The following is a 17,005-nucleotide window of genomic DNA, read 5'->3' as shown; positions in this document are numbered from 1 at the left end:
ATGGGCAGCTTGCGCCGAGGGTCGACTCCGAACAACTCTCGCGGAGCGCACTTTAACTCCGGCGTTGCCGCGGCGCTCGCTCCCGGGCACCGGTAAGCAAAGGAAAACAAAGGCCTTCTCTAGGACACCAATCCCGCTCTCAGGCTTCTTTCAATCCTCCAATGAGCCTCTAGGGCGTGGTCGTCACGCCAGGTTCGTCTTGCCGCCGATTGGTCGGCGTCTTCCTGGTGCGAGAGGCTCTGCCCAATCAGCGCCCGTCAGTCCACCCCGCGAGCTCCGGGTAGCGGCGCGAGCGCCCGAGGCCGGTTGAAGTGGGCGGGACCTGGGCGGGGCTCCGCCGCGCTGGGCCCGCCTCCGCGCCCGCCTTCCGGGCTGCGCCTCCTGCGCTCACCTCCGCGGGTTGCCGTCAATTGCGAGCCAGAGATCCTGAGAAGTGATCCCCGAGGTCTGATAGCCGGTCGCCGCCATCCCGCAGCATGGAGTTCGTGAAGTGCCTGGGCCACCCCGAGGAGTTCTACAACCTGCTGCGCTTCCGGATGGGGGGCAGGTGGAAAGTGATACCCAAGATGGACCAGGTGGGCCGAGCATCTTTGCATCCCCGCCGGGCGGGGGGCCGTGCGCCGCGGCGGCCTCCCGGAATCCAGGCGAGGCGCGCGGCGAGCGGCTGCCCGACGCCGGGGCGCCCGCCCCGGCTCCCTGTCCTCAGCCAGCGCGGTGGACTGTCCTCCTGACGGCCTTGGCGCTCCAGCCCGCTGGTCCAGGCCGTGGGTTGTCAGGGAGCTTAGGTGCGCATTTCCTTCTCCTTGAGCCCTGATGTTGATCTGTGCTCTAATAGGTGAGGGGTAGGTTAAGTAGGAGACGACAGGTCAGAGAATTTTTTTGTCAACATGATGAACTGCGCAGATATTATCATGTGAATACATTTTTCTGGAATGAAATCTTACTCCTTTTCCCAGTCATATCACCTCCTCCAGGAGCTTCCCCGCCTTCCTGCAGTCACTAGCTCCTTCCTCTGTGCTTCATACCTACTCCTCCACGTTCTTATTAGCTATGTGCCTGTTGATTGGCTGGACAGACATTGACTGCTTGGTTTTATTTATATTTCGTCTTCCTCATGCCTGTACCCTTTATTAACTGAATGGTTGTGATGCCATTCCAATAAGATTATGCTTGCATAATTATTGAAATCAAATTAGTGGGTTACATGAAAAGCTTTTATTTTCCCCAGTGAAAACATCACAGTCAGATACTGTATTAAAATGTTCTCTTATCAGAAAAGAACGTTTTATCCTTTATCTTAGAATGTTTCTCATCCTTTAAGGTCTAGTTCTAGGGACTGCCACCCTCTTGTGGACCATTCTGCAGACACTCACTGAACACCTGTTTCAATGCTAGATTTTATATTGCATGCAGTATGGATGGCAGAATGATATGCAGTGTAGGCAAATAAGAAGCTCACCTCTTATTGGGGCAATAAAGTGATACAAAATTGTTCATAGAGCCAGGTGTGGTGGTGCACAATTGCAGTTTCAGCTATTTAAAGACTAAGGCAGGAGGATCACAAGTTCAAGGCCAGCTGGGGCAAGTAAGGGAGATCCTGTCTCAGAACAAAACAAAACAAGGCTGGGGGCATAGCTCCTTGATATAGGCTTGCTTAGCATGTGTGAGGCCCTGGGTTCATCCCCAGAACCACAAAATTAAATTATTGATAGGTAAGAAGATGTCCTTTCTTTTTTTCTGTTTATATATACGTGACTGTAGAGTATATTTTGACTTCTAATTAGGATCCTATTCTTGTGGTTGTATATGATGTGGAGTTTCACTGGTGGTGTGTTCATATGATGAATATAGGAAGGTTAGGTCAGATTCATTCTACTGTCTTTCCTGTTCCCATTCCCCCATTCCCCTTTGTCTAATCCACTGAACTTCTTTTGCTGCCCACCCCACCAGGTGTCTTCTTACTACTTGTGAACTTGCCTGCTCCAATGCTGTTTTACCCTGTAGCAGTCCCCTAGTTATGGATTGTTGCTATTTGTGTATTGGTTTTATACTCCCAATGTCTCTTTCAGATTCAAGATTCTGTATTTGACTTTGGATTTTAAGCTATTTGAAAATAGGAATCTTTTTGATGTTCTTTATCCATAGTAAACAAAATAGCTTTTCAATGCACGTGAACAAAGTTGTCATCAAGACGACTCTAGCTTTTTAAACATGATAAACTTATATAAATGTCATAAGATAATTTACAGAAGGGAAAAAAACCACTACTGGCTGGGATAGGGATTTAATCTTTTGAGGACTAAAGAAAATACAGCTTTAAATTGCTTCTGTGCCATGTTGAATAAATATTTAACCTGAGATTCTTATTAGGATTTCTTATTTGGGACTCTCTTGAGATTATTTGTAAATACAGGTTGAATATACCCAATCTAAATCCAAATTGCTCCAAAATCTGAAACCTTTTGAGTGTTGACATGATGATCACAAGTGGAAAATTCCACATCTGATCTTACACAACAGGTGTGATAAAAAACAGTTGCACTAAAACTATTGTATAAGATTAACTTCAGGCTATGTGTAGAAGGTGTATGTGAAACAAATAAATTTCATGTTTGGATCCCATTCTCAAGAGATCCCATTATTTATATGCAAATATTTTGTTCCCAGGCATTTTAGAAAAGGGATACTTAATCTGTATTTGTTATTATATATTTGTGCATTGGGGGAAGTTCCACTATTGTCAGATTCTTCCAGAGATCTGTGACTTAAAACAAAGAATCTCTTTTACAATTCAAATTGTTCAGGCTCCTGAACTCCAGTAACAGGTAATTTATTCCCTTTAGGGACATCACCTAGTTTTCAGGAAGAGTTACCTTAGAGTGAGGTGAACTCTCACCCTTTGTTCTACCTCTAGAACCACAGCAGGGAGGCTAATCCTTGTTTTGAGTACAAATACTTGAAGTGTGCTAGAGAACTCTCAAATTATTTAGGAATACTGACATAAAAGTCAGATGTTCTGTGTTCTTTATTCCTCATATGTTACTCTTCCAGGTCATGTATTAACCAGGTCTTTCTCTTTAAAGTATAGTGTCCCACTGTACTTTTAATATGGTCTGGCCACTTTAGAACTTTATTTATTTATGTATTTTTTTAAAAATTATTTTGCAGTCCTGGGGATTGAACCCAGGAATGCTCTACCATTGAACCACACCCCCACCCCTTTTTGTTTTTATTTTGACACAGGGTCTTGCTAAATTGCCCAGACTGACCTTCAAACTTTGATCCTCCTGCCTCAGTCCCCAGAATTATGACTAGGCAAGTCTCTAGGATTGTGAGTGTTTGTTACCGAATCTGCCAGTTTAGAACTTTTTTTTTTGTTAGAGAGAGAGAGAGAGAGAGAGAGAGAGATAATTTTTTTTTTTTTAGTATTTATTTTTTGGTTTTCGGTGGCACAACATCTTTATTTTATTTTTATGTGGTGCTGAGGATCGAACCAGCGCCCTGTGCATGCCAGGTGAGCACGTTACCATTTGAGCCACATCCCCAGAACTTTTAATTTCTTTCTTATATATGCTGTTATTGCTAATTAACATGCCTTAAGATTTCATTAACTTAAAAATGCATTTTAATTACAAAATATTTCAAACAAATAGGAAAATTCTGAAAATAATATTAGACATTGCCTGGTGTCTATCTTTGAGATTAAGTATTAACTTTTTGTCATATTTACTTCTTTCTTTTTACTTAAGAAATTAGTGCTAGGATCTGTTGTGATGGCACATGCTTATAATCCCAGGTAGTAGAGAGGCTGAGGCTGGAGGATCACAATTTTGAGGCTAACCTCAGCAATTTATAAAGACCCTAAGCAACTTAGTGAGACCCTGTCTGAAAATAAATTAAAAAAAAAAAAAAAAGGGCTGAGGATGAAGTTCAATGGTAAAGTATCCCTGGGTTCAATCCCCAGTACCAAAGACAAAGAACAAATTGGGGATGTGGCCCAGTTCTTGTCTAGTATGTGCAAGGGCTTGTGTTCCATCCCCAGCACCACAAAGAAAGAAAAGAAAGAAAGAAAGAAAATATCCAGAACATGTAAAGCCATTTACTGCCTCTCAAGACTTTCCCCACCCTTCATATCTGTGTTTATTGACTTTTTCAGGCAGTCCTCTCATACTGTGGACTTGAAATTATGGTCATTCCAGAATCTCTTACTTGTACCTGTTAAAGACCCACTCTCCCATCAGGGTGCCCTGCTAGAAGACTTGAAACCTAGATATTTACTGGTTAGCTAGAGAGTGTTATAATAATAATTGGCTAATGTTTATTGAGCTGTTACTATGTGCCACACAAATTTTATTCTAATATCTATTAAATATCCAATAGCCCTTTAAGGAAGCCAATGTTGTCTTTTCTGTTTTATGGATGAAGAAACAGAAGCCCAGAGAAGGTAGCTAATTGCCTAACCTCCAGTAGTTATTAGGTGGCAGAGCTGGGTTTTAACCCTGCTGTGTTACTTATCCTTAAGGTAGTGGACCACAAAGGTGTACTAAGCACAGGTTGTCTGGATCCAGCTGAAAGGTGAACTAACCCACTGTCGTGTGATGGATGCACAGTGGAAATGCCTATCCCGCTGAACACATTCAGTCTAGTGGAGAGCAGGTGCACTAAAGACAGACAACCCAGAGTCTGTCAAGTAATCCCAAGTAAATTTTGGGTATTTAGTGATGTGGAAGTGTTTTTTGAAAGAAGGGTTTTCAGAAAAGAAGGGAAAAGTGGTTTGTAAGGTATGATGTTTTCTAAGGGCAGATTTGGATTAGTGGGGAGAACCTTCAGAGGGGAAAAGATAAAAGCCAGGACTTGTGTGTGGAATGACAAGAACAGTCAGCCAGGGTAGGTGCTGGCCAGAAGCTGGGCCATATTCAGTAGGGGGTGGTCAGAAGCACAGCTGTGACTTGACCAAAGCGATATTTTTAGAATACTATTTAACAGGGAGGGAGAGGAGATAATATTGGGTGTTAGAGTAGCCAAATTACTAATAATACTAGGTATCAATTGACTTCTTATTGTTTGCCAGAGGCTGTGCTAAGCTCTTTAAATCACCGTCTCAGCGTTTCAGTTTGTATTGAGTATTAGAAACCATTCCAAAACTTAGTGACCTGAACTCCGGGAGTTTGGTTATTCAACCTGTGAGTCTATTTTTTTTTTTTTTTTTGCAATTGTTCTTCTTGTCCTTTTTTTTTTTTTTCTTTTTCTTTTTGGTGCTAGGGATTCAACTCAGGGCCTTATATAAGCTAGGAAAGCACTGTACCACTGAGCTACATCCCCAGCCCATTTTATTTTGAGTCACAGTCTTACTACGTTGCCCAGGCTGGTCTTGAGTTTGTGATTCTCTTGCCTTAGCCCCTTGCATAGCTGGGATTACAGGGATGCCCTCCTGTGAGTTTAGTTGGTACGAATGAACTCTTGAGAAATGGTAAATTTTATGTTATGTATATTTGCCCCAATATAAGATATCCAAACTTAGTGACATAAAGTAATAGTTGTTTTTTAGTTCACAGATCTCTTGGCCAGCTGGGATTCTTCTGGCCTGGACCAGATTGGCTGTTTTCCCCAGAGCGTCCCAACTGACCGGTCAGCTTGTGGCTGGGTGGTTGGGTGGCTAGCAGGCTGTATCCAGAGTGTCAGGGGATCGAATCTCATCATCTAGCAGGCTCGTCCTGGAACCTCCACGTGGACACTGCAAGAGAGCAGATCCCAGTGCTCACACAGGACTATGTTTGAGTCATATTTGTTACTGTCCATTTAGTCCAAAGAAGTCACAATGGGTACCCAGATTCAAGGAAGTAGAGATTCATCTCCTGATGGAAAGAGCCACACATTTTTATAGCCATTTTTCTAACTTACTATACTTAGTCAATCTTGACAACAACTTCTAAGAAAGAAATACTATTATCACTGCCTTTTACACATTAAAAAACATGGCAGAAATTAATTCAGTGGTTTTTCCAGGGGCCCACAGCTTCTAAATGGTGTTCAAGGATGCCTGGCCAGGCTTGTCTGAACACATCTGCACTTCCAGCCTGGAGGTGGCTCAGATTAAAGAGCTCAAGCACTGTGTGATCCCAGACATTGTGTGATCAGATGTCCATTTTGTTGCATGCAACTATGACACATCAAAGGTGATCTGCAACACATAGTTTCTTTCTTCCCTTTCTGCACCTTCATACAAGTCTGCCATCCATTCATTTAACAAATACTTGGACCACCAGCTGCATACCAGATGTTGTTCTGGTGCTGAAGATTAAACAGTGGACAAGGTAGCAGAAGACCTGACTTTTGTGGGGGAGAGAGACAAGTAAAGCCAATGCACACTATTTCAGGTAGAAGGAAATTCTATAAAGAAATTAATAGCAGGGCAAGGGATCTGAGTGTCTGAGTGAGGTCTGGTAAAGGTAAACCTGTAGGGCTGTGATTAGGGGCCAGGGACTCTTCTCTTTATAAATTGAGGCTACTGGAGAAAATGGTAGTGTTGGTTACCTCTGGGGATGGGAGGTAACCAACCCCATCATGGTAAAGGGATGGAGAAAGACTTCACAGCCTGACCTTCGAATTTTTTAAACAGTGAGACTTGCGCTATTCCTGATGTAGGACAGATGAGGCGGGCACCTGAGGAATTATCAGGAGGGTCACTTTGGTGGGGTTCCTCCTTCTAGCTCTAACATTCAAATTAATATGGTACAGTATTTGTTTTGTTGTTTTCTGAGCACTTTTTTATATACCCCTGCAAGCCTTTTTTTTTTTTTTTTTTTAAAGAAATAATCAAGTGTTTAACTAGAGGGAACTAGTAGGGAAATACATTTCCCTTCACTTGATATTCTTAATTCTTAAGTAACACAAAAGCTGAGGGGGGGTGGGAATGTATGCTTAGTTGACATTGAATGCTTATTATTTCTGTCATAGAAATTCAGGGTACAGGGACCTGAGGGTGTAGCTCAGTAGTAGCCTAGTATGTGAAAGGTACTGCTTTCAATCCCCAGTACCCCTCACCCCCACCCCACCCCACCCCACCCCCACACACAAAAGAAGAAGAAATTCAGGGATCAGCAAATTTGGCTTATATTTTTATGAACATATCAGTAAATCTAGGGACATTCTGCCACATGTAAGTTGTGTGGCATTATTCAGAGGTCACAAAATGGAATAAGCAGGATTTCCCTCCCTTTCACTATGCACAATGTATAATTCATACTTCCACTTAAGGATCATATGATTTTAGGCAATTCTAGGCAAAAGCATAAAGTTGGAAAATCATTTTCACTCTTTCTGTATCCTCTCATTTGGGTATAGTCAGTGCATGGGTTGACACTCCATTCAAGTTTTCTAGAAGTTTCTGAGTGGATGTTCTGAATACTATCTGACTTTCCTCAAAATACAGCATGTATATAGCTTAATAATGGGCATGTGTTCTGAGAAATGCATTGTGGGTCACTTCAGCATTGTGGAGACATCACCAAATGTATAAGCAGGGCTTTTGTAACCAGAGATCTGACTTCTATCAAGTCTAAAGCATATTATTTAGACTAACATCTTGTTTGGGGAGAGTCAAACCCAGAGCCTCACACTGCTAGTGGAGTGCTCCATCACTGAGCTACACCCCCAGCCCTGGACCAGTATCTGAAGTCTCTTGATTAGGTCTAGTTCCTGGCTCAATAGTACTGTTAGCTGGACAACCTTTAGTAAGCTAACCTCTGGGCCACAGTTCCATCTATAAGACAGATCACAGTCAAAACATCTTCATCAAAGTTTCTCAATTCCAGGTTTTTCTCAAATCACTTGGAACAAAACCTGATTTGACTCTAAGTTGAAACCCTCTTGGTTTAAATATTCTAATGTTTTGCTAAAGAAATACTAATGATCCATCAACAGATCAGTACATCCCACTGTTAGGGCTCTATATGTACCTTATTGTCTGTTTTCTGGACATGAAAAATTCTGAATTCTGCTAGTTATCTGGCCATGGAGGTTTCATGTGGATTGAGGTCTGTAATATATTCCTGAAGGTTTAGTAAAGACTATGGTACATATTGTGGTTGGAGTGCAGTGTGTGTATAATGAATGGTGGTCATTGCTTTTGTGTCTAAATCCAGTTTTTAAGTGTGTGAGTTTTGTGCTTTTTGTGTTTTTCCCTCCTGAGCAAACCTGTTTTAATAAAAACCAGGAAGGCTGCAGGGTGGGCTGGTAGTTGTCCTACAGTTCTGGGAGTTCAGTCTTGTACTTGGAGCCACTCTACACCCTTCCTCTCATTGTCAGTGAGCCTTGTTTTCTCATTTGAACCCTGTTTTGTCACCTGGGATGTGCACTTCATCTCAGACAGCTGTAGAAAACAGCGGACACCCTAGGGACAGGCTCATGGGACTCAAGCTGTGGAAGCTGTTTTCCACATGTGCCTTACCTTCCTGTGTAGTAGTATTCCTTAATTTGAAGGAACTGTTGTTCAAGGTGAGGTACTTAAATGGGTGACAGGAAAAGTGATGTGTGAAGGAGCCAGGGAAGGAAATTCTGTAGCTTGCCCCTTTTATATAGGGGCACAAAAAATGTATGCTTATTACTATTGCATGCCTATTATTGTGTTGGGAAAGGGGCAGTGTGTTCTCTGAGATGGCTGCTCTTCAGGTCCCTATTGATGCACCTTTGCATTCACTGAAATGCCTGGTGAGACATCAGCCTCCAAGCCACTTGTTTGACCTGAAGATGAAAACATTGGGCAGCACAGCGCAGTGCAGGGAGTTCCTGTGGCTTGATGACAGTGAGTCATGTGAAGAACTGGCCTGGCTGTCCTCACAGAGCCATTATAGGGTTTCTTTTTATGAACTCTGTTTTTCCCCATTATGAAAGGGAAGGAATTGTGAATTGTTTTAAAATAGTCTAGGATTGTATTATTTATTCATCTGACCATTCCTGGGTATTTTTATGTGCCACACACTGTACTTGTACTGTACTTACATATGGTCACCACTAAACATTAGCTTTTATTAATAATTTTTTACTGGAAATGGCCATAAAACCAAATTCTCAAGATTATGTAATTTTTTAAAGCTTTACTCTTTAGACAAAAATAGTATGTAACCATGTTAGGAAATATACACAAATAAAAAAGAATGTAGTTCACCTGGACCCCACCAAATTCCAAGTTTCACTAACATCCCAGAGTGACTTTATGGGATTTCCTACTAGTAGGTACGCTGTATTTAAATAAAATAAAATAAACCAAAACCCACTTTCTTGCTATTAGATATTTCAGATGTTTCCCATTTCTCAAGAAGAGTGGGGAGACTGTGTGCGGGGTGGGGGTGGGTTATGGGAATTCTGGACTTTCTGCTCAGTTCTTTGTGAACCTAAAACTGCTAAAAGAAAAAGTTTATATAAAAAATGTGCACAAACTGCAATTCTTTCTGATATACTTGCATTGTAAATGCTCTCCCCTTCAAAAAAGCAGTCCTTGCTCTTCTTAAGGGAGTGTGTAACGCTCGGGAAACAGCTTTCTTCATTTTACTCATTTCAAAGAGAAGAGCAAGAAATCTTAAAAGGCACAGCCAGCTTTCCAGAGGCCAGCAGAGGCGTAACAGGTGTTAATGGAGCTCGGGAGCGGACTTAGTGGTTGAAGTGGTAGAGGAGGACTTTTTTCAGAAAAACGATTGCAGTGGGGGGAGGAGACAACCCAGCGCAGTTCCAATTACGCACAAGAAAAAGTGGTGCGCAAACGACCGACAGAATAGTGGGCCGGGTGGGGAGATTCTGGCCAAAGTGGGCAGACCCGACATGTGCTGAAGGCGGGCCGGGGCGACCAGGTGTGTCGGTTGGGGGGTTCTGGCTAAAAGGAGCGATGCCAAGACAGACACGTCAGAAAGGCCAGGTCTGGTCGGGAAGCGGATTCGGCGGGGCCTGAGTGAAGCTCGGTCCAAGTGAGACTCACCGGGAGTAAGAGCAGGCCTGTCCGAGGGGGACCACCGCACTGTGGGTTCCGGAGAGAGCTGGAGGCTGGCAGGACCCGGACGGGGTTGGGGCTGGGGGCGGGGCCGCGGCGCCACTTGCGGCTCCGGGGCGGGGACGGGGCGGGGCGCCACGTGCGGGGCGGGGTGGCCCGCTGGAGCCCTGCTCCGCCTGCGCAACTGGGGTTGGGGTGCAGGGAGCGCCTCCCGCGCCCCTTGGTGGGCGCCTCCCAGCTCCGTTGGGGCCTATGGAGGGAAGACTCCCGTGCACCCGCATTTCCAATGGCCGCAGCCGCCTGCAGCACCAAGGCTATGTCCCTCTTCAAGCGCACCTTGGTGCTGAGCCCTGCCGCGGCGCCCAGGGGCCCTGGCGCTGGCATCTCTCGCAGCTGCCCCTTACCTCCAGCCCCCTGGCCTCCCAAAGATGGGCCTCGGCTGCGGTGCCCAGCGGCCGCCCTCCTTCCCCAGTCCCACTCTCACTCCTGCTCCTCCACGTCTCCGACCGCGGTGTGCCTTCTCTGTCCGCAGGACTCTCTCAGCAGCAGCTTGAAAACTTGCTACAAGTATCTGAACCAGACCAGTCGCAGTTTCGCAGCTGTTATCCAGGCACTGGATGGGGAAATGCGGTGAGTGGCAGAGGCTGCGCTCTGAATCGGGAGAAGAGAGCTTTTCCAGGGGCCTTTGAGTCATTCCAGCAGGGTTTTGTTTTGTTTTTTATTTTTTTCTTTAACTCAGCACTTAGCAGTGCAGTCTTCTTGCCCTGGCTTAGCCAGAAGTAGCCCATCCTGAGTGGAGGAAATGTCTGGAGTGGAGGAGAGAGATGGAAGCGTGCATGTTTACTTTAGAATGCCCTCACAGGCACCTGGCCATCTACTAGTGTCCCTGCAGGCCCGCCCTTTCAGAGAAGCAGTGGGGGATGGTGATGTTTATTAACTTTTTTTAGTCCTGGCAGCTGAACCTGCCCCAGAGCGGCTTAAGCATTTTTCTGGGTTCCCCTTAGGCTACTTTGTATTCTAGCTGCCCTTCCAAACAATCAGAAGCAGATGACACACGTGAATTTATACCAGTTGCCTTTATCTATGAGAAGTTACTATGGTTTTTTTGCTTTCTTTTTTACCTCCAAAATATTAGTTGGTTCTAAACATTTGATCTGTTGGCACTAATGCCTAAACATTAGGAAACATGTAACTTTGTTAGATCAAACCTTTGCTCATAGGATATGAAAGAGTCACCCTTTGTATGTGTGGACCTATTCAACCCTCATTGCCGACATTCCCTAACTGCCCATTTTGCCTAATGGCCTACATTAAATGTAGTTGACTCTGGGAGCAGAAGCAACATCTACCTAGTAGGTTTTAAATTTTGTGCCTTATAAATAGCTATAAAAGTATATTACTCTCATTTGAGAAAGGAAAATAAATAAGTTTGTTAAGTATGAAAGGGCTTGGGCTCCTTTCATAGTTCTGTATAGTTAAGGGTGTAGGTGGATTTAGAAAATGGCCTGGTACAAATGACATGTTATCTTTAAACAGATACCTTTGGCTTCTTGTTCTAATACGTTAATAGCCTTCCCTTTTCTGCAGCCACGCAGTATGCATCTTTTATCTGGTTCTCCGAGCTCTGGACACCCTGGAAGATGATATGACCATCAGTGTGGAAAAAAAGGTTCCACTGCTGCACAACTTTCACACTTTCCTTTACGATCCAGACTGGCGGTTCATGGAGAGCAAGGAGAAGGACCGACAAGTGCTGGAGGACTTCCCCACGGTAGCAGAATTACGAGTCTCTTCTGTGTACACGTCATTACCCTGGCAATGTAGTGTCAGCTGTCCCATGTAGCTGTAGAGGAAGGTAAAGTAAGCAGTCTAAGGGTAGCAGGATGTGATGGAGGAGAACCCTGGAGCCAGGTTGTCTGGATTGGAATTCCAGCTCATTCACTGGCGCATAACTTCTCTGTGCCTCAGTTTCTTCATCTGTAAATAGGGGACAATAATATTATCTACCTCATGGTGTTGAGCTTTAGAAGAGTTGGAGTAGGTAAAGCTCTTGAATAGCATTGGCTACTATCCTTATTACATGTATATTGTTTTGAAGTCAATGTTTATTCTCATGGAAAACTGGATTCAGTTTTTGTGTTGAAAAGGTAGATTGTTAGGCAGGCTTTCACAGTCTCACCTACTGTTATCATGTCACCTGACTTCCCTGAGCCTGGTTGCTTGGGGTTGGTGCTCAGCGCTGGTAGCACCTGTGAGGTGGGAAGTGCAGCTGGGATGAGGATTGAGCAGCCAGAAGGGTGATCCTCTGCCACTTAAAGTTTTATGATCCTGGCAAATTCCTTAATTGCTTTCGACTCAGTGTCCTCATTTTTGAGGATAGAGCTGTGAGGTTGAGGAATTTCATACATACAAAGAATTTAGTGCCTGGGACATATTTATTTTTTGGTTTGTTCTCCTGGAACATAATTAAAGCCTTGAGCTTTGAGGATTCCTCAGGTTTATTTTATACAGGTGACTAGGTCCTACTCTTTTAGTGTTGCACATGTCATCACGTAAATATAATAAGTGACTTTTCATTTCCTGTGAGCAAAGGTTTGACTTAACAAAGTCACATGTTTCCTAATTGCTCACAGCAGCCCCCAAAGTTGCCAGAGTTTTAATGAAAGGCAGACCTTGTGTTGCTTTTGCTAAGGAAATAAATCTACATATCTGAGTGGGAAAGGGAGTAGGCTGAACAGGAGAGTCTATCCCTTAGTTTGAGAAAGACTCCTTTGGGCAGGGGTTACTTCAGATTGTTCATATCTTCAGTGCCAGAGCCCAAAATATATCATAGTATAATGTAGAGAAAGGAAGAAAGAAAAGAGTCTATGGAGAAGGACGGGGTGAGGGAAAGTATTGGTGCTTGGTGCTCAGAGGATGGGTTCCCTCTGACTGGCCTTGGAAATTATAGCGATTCACTGAAGACCTTTGAATTCTGCTAAGGCAGATGTGCTGTAAGCAGTGGTTGCACCCCATTTATAATCAAAGAGTGTTCACCCTTTAAAAAATAATATTGCTAGAGCTGGCCTCCAAAACAGAAAAACAACCTCCCAAACTACTTTTGAGTAGAGTAGATTTATAGTAATTGATTTCTGATCATGAGGTAAATGTCTTAGGTATTATAAAAATAGAAGGCACAAAAATGTAAATGTGAAAATCATTTGCGGGAGATACCTAGTAAATTTTCAGATACTGTTTCAATGTTTGTAAATGTAAGTATCTTCTTTTGCCTGCAGCATTCCATGGAAAAATAACACTCTGTTTTTGAAAGTTTCATATTTGAACATGAAGTAACTGAGCCTAGTGGCACAGGACAGCAATTCCAGTGACTTGAGAGGCTGGGGCATGATGATCAGAGGATTGCAAGGCAGAGGCCAGCCTGACAACTTAAAGAGAGATGTTGTCTCAAAATAAAAAAGCCTGGGGGTATAGCTCAGTGGTAAATGCCTTAGGGTTTAATCCCTAGTATCAAAATATGTACACACATCATTCAAACTTGAGTACTCCAGGTTGTTATGAAGATGTATTTGTCAAGACAGGGCAGGTAGAATGTGTTTTAATGAACAAGTTATTAGCTCAAGAGGTAATTTTTGTTTTATTTTTTTGCCACCCATGATGTGTGGGCCTCTATTTGTACTCTTCTCCCAGGCTCCGCAGGTTCTAAGAGTAATCCTAAATTGAGCATTCTGACCAAGGGAACTCTGCTTGATGCACGGTTGGTGTCTGGAGTTTGGACTTGCTGCTTTTTGCCTTAGTGAATGTTAGCTGGTATCATTTCAAGCTGGGCTTTCTAGAACTCTTTATATATTATGGATTCAGGTTTACCTTTCTCACATGGAATAAGTAGCAAGCTCAGAGTCGTAGAACTCTACCTTTAAATGTAGCTCAAGGAATAGCACTGGGTGGTTTTTAAATTATAATAGCAATACTATCATACATTTATTGAGTAACTTACTAGGAATCTGTACCTAAAAATATTTCATTGTTAATTTACTGTTTGTTATTTTATCTATAATAGTTTTGATAGGCAGGCTCCCTAGTATGTGATGTACCATTAACATCCACAGTTGCATAGTTGAGGAAGCAGAAGCAAGCATAAAGAAATTAAGCATTGGGCTGGGGTGGTGGCTCAGTGGTAGAGTGATGGCCTAGCATGTGCAAGGCGCTGGGTTTGATCCTCAGCACCACATAAAAATAAATAAAATAAAGGCATGTGTCCAACAACAACTAAAAATATATAAAAAAGAAAAAAAGAACAAAGAACTTAAGCATCTGCCTAAGATCACTTGTGAAGTTAAGATGCAGAATTGGAATTTGAATCCAGAAGGTTGACCCCAGAGCCCTTGTATTTACATGGCACATTTTACTGCCTCTTTTAAAAGTTCGATGAAACAAAAAACACTTTTTTAAAAATATAGGTGAAAGTAGACGTGCCCAGTGTTTCAGTCACAAAGCTCCTAAGGCTTATAATTAGGGAAATTTGTATTTAGGAGTTAATAGAAGCTCCATGCTCTCCTTGCCCACACCTTGGGATTTGTCCTTTGTCCACTATCCAAGGACTCACTGCTGACTCCTGTGTTTCTGTCCTTGGAACAGCTGGAAGTGACCCAAGACCTGGGTATCTGCTGTAATTGTTGGACAGAGCTCCCTGTTGGGTGCATGGGGCTCCCAGCCTCTTCCCAGGGCAGCAGGGTGGCTGGGCGTTGGGGGTGGGGGTGGGGTGGCTGAGTTGCTTGCAGGCTGTGCTTCTTCCTTCAGGCTGCAAGGAAATCAGAGCTCTTCCTGGTCCCTTTTTCCTGGATTTTTTTTTTCATTTTTTGAGTTACATAATATGTAATAAATACAAAAATGTTGCTGAAGGGAATAGGTCAGATTTAGAAGTGGAAGTGTGTACAGTGTTTGTGTTTTGGAATTTAAGCTCCTGGCCTGCCCTCTTATAAATAGAAATGCCCTGGCCAGGAGCTATGGAGAGTCAGGGATTCACATAACCCTGGGTAGAGTTGCTAGTTTGTTTCCCTTCACCCTAGGAAGTACCTTTTGGCTTTGACTTGGAGCAGCTGTTCTGAAAAGAAGGGATTTTTCCTTGTGGCAGTGTTGGGAGGCGAGGGGATGGTGGGGGTGTGTGCTGGGGATTGAAGTCAGGTGTGCTTTAGGACTGAGCTAAACCCCTAGCCCTTTTTGTTTTTTATTTTGAACAGGGTCTTGCTGAATGCCCAGGTTGGCACAAACCTGCATTAGCCTCTGGAGCACCCAGATTGGTTTAGTGGGTCTTTTGGGTTTAACAATTGATATTCCTCAGGGAAATCTAATAGGACCTCAGGCTTCTCAATCGCTGTGTCCCTTAGGCCAGCTGGTGCTTCCTTAAGCCCTTAAGTTTAGGTGCTTCCTGAGGAAGTTTTTCTAACCTTTCTGTGAACACAGGCCAAATAAATCTCATACTTGTGCTCTTTAAGAGCATCTATTCATTGTTGGCCGTGTTGTGTCAGCTCAGTTAATGTTTCTTAGCATTTTATTTAAGAAGTTCATGGTGCTTTTAGATTGTATTTTGATAACCACTAAACAGTTCTTTGAACTTTAAACTTAAATAAAATATTTGTGTAATAGCCAGGTTTAGTGGCAGGTAGTCCCATTGACTCAGGAGGCTGAGGCAGGAGAAGATCAAGTTTAAGGCCAGCCGGGGAAAGTAGCAAGACCCTGTCTCAAAATAAAAAGTGGAAAGGGCTAGGGATTGGGGATATAACTTGGTAGAGTATCCCTGGTACTGCAAAAAAAAAAAAAAAAAAGAAAAGAAAAAAGAATTTGTGCAGTAGAAATAATTTTAAAAGAAACAACACGGGCTGGGGTTGTGACTCAGTGGTAGGGCACTTGCCCAGCACATGTGAAGCATTGGGTTTGATCCTCAGCACCACATAAAAATAAATAAATAAAATATTTTTTAAAAGAAAGAAATATCAGCACTACTTTTCTATGTTAGAGTCTGGGCTTGGGAAAAATTACTGGGCGGCAGACTTGCTATTAATGGAGTTGTTCAAGGAATTCAAAGTGTGGCCTTAGAGTGAGGAAGGCACTGCAGCTTCATGGTATAAATTGAGAACTGATGATGGGAAGTGGGTCCTGCTCCTCACTAGAGCCCAGCTTTTTACGAGAGCACAGCTTTCTGTTTGGTACATGAAAGTACAGAATTTTTGTTTTCTATGTTTTACGATTTCCATTTCAGATCTCCTTGGAGTTTAGAAATCTGGCTAAGAAATATCAAACAGTGATTGCTGACATCTGCCAGAGAATGGGAACTGGAATGGCAGAGTTTTTGGATAAGAACGTGACCTCCGAAATGGAGTGGGACAAGGTCAGTGTCTCTGTGAAATAGGGTCTGTGGGTGGTACCTGAAATGGAACTGGCTGTCTTTTATGGTTAAGCTCAGAATGAGGACAAAGTTGTCCACCAGTTCCAAGTTTTCTGATTTCATCTGTTTAATTTGAATGACTCCTCGTAAACACTTAAAAGGGGCTTAAAGTTTAATGTTCTGTCTATGAAATTATCCAAGCTCTAGAGAGCTTACTACTAAATGAGGCCAAAGTAGATTTAACTTGTCTTCAAGGGTACTTAGAAAAGTACCCTTGAGCTTAGAAAATTGTATCTGATTTGGTGTGAAGATTAGGTAAATGGCCAAATTATGTCATGTAATATGGAAATATGAGTAGTTTTCAAATTTTAAAAATAAAGGTTTAAAAACTCTGCCCTATCTAGAGTTCGTCTAATCCTCCTATGCTCTCCCACCCTACCCCACTATGAATCAGTCTCCTTATATCAGAGAAAACATTCAACATTTGTTTTTTGGAATTGGCTGACTTCACTTAGCATTATCTTCTCCAACTCCATCCATTTACCTGCAAATGCCATGACTTTATTCTCTTTTATTGCTGAGTAATATTCCATTGTGTATATATATCACATTTTTTTTAATCCATCTACTACTTCAGCCAA

The 17,005-nt window shown here is 43.0% G+C and overlaps 1 protein-coding gene and 1 long non-coding RNA gene across 3 annotated transcripts in view; one reads left to right on the top strand and one right to left on the bottom strand.

Annotated features, from left to right (window-relative positions):
- Window positions 1-357: 357 nt before the first annotated feature.
- The window catches only part of Fdft1 (farnesyl-diphosphate farnesyltransferase 1), a 28,641-nt gene continuing 11,993 nt past the window's right edge, over window positions 358-17,005 (top strand). Inside the window, exons 1-4 of one of the 2 annotated variants that reach the window (XM_078030772.1) lie at window positions 358-575; window positions 10,515-10,612; window positions 11,570-11,753; window positions 16,239-16,367. In XM_078030772.1, coding sequence (XP_077886898.1) covers window positions 477-575; window positions 10,515-10,612; window positions 11,570-11,753; window positions 16,239-16,367 — 510 coding nt within the window. In that variant the 5' untranslated portion in view covers window positions 358-476. Of the gene's footprint in view, window positions 576-10,136; window positions 10,613-11,569; window positions 11,754-16,238; window positions 16,368-17,005 lie in introns of those variants that run through there. The other variant, XM_078030771.1, reaches the window with a different exon arrangement.
- On the bottom strand, window positions 5,472-10,170 carry LOC120892046 (uncharacterized). The gene is made up of 2 exons (XR_013430149.1): window positions 9,971-10,170; window positions 5,472-5,734 (listed from the first exon to the last, which is right to left on the bottom strand). It is a non-coding gene; the product is annotated as an uncharacterized LOC120892046 (long non-coding RNA).

This window comes from Ictidomys tridecemlineatus, chromosome 14 (assembly GCF_052094955.1).
Source record: "Ictidomys tridecemlineatus isolate mIctTri1 chromosome 14, mIctTri1.hap1, whole genome shotgun sequence".
NCBI lineage: Eukaryota > Metazoa > Chordata > Mammalia > Rodentia > Sciuridae > Ictidomys > Ictidomys tridecemlineatus.
The sequence above is the reverse complement of the archived record's forward strand: the minus strand, read 5'-3'. Positions and strand labels throughout refer to the sequence as shown.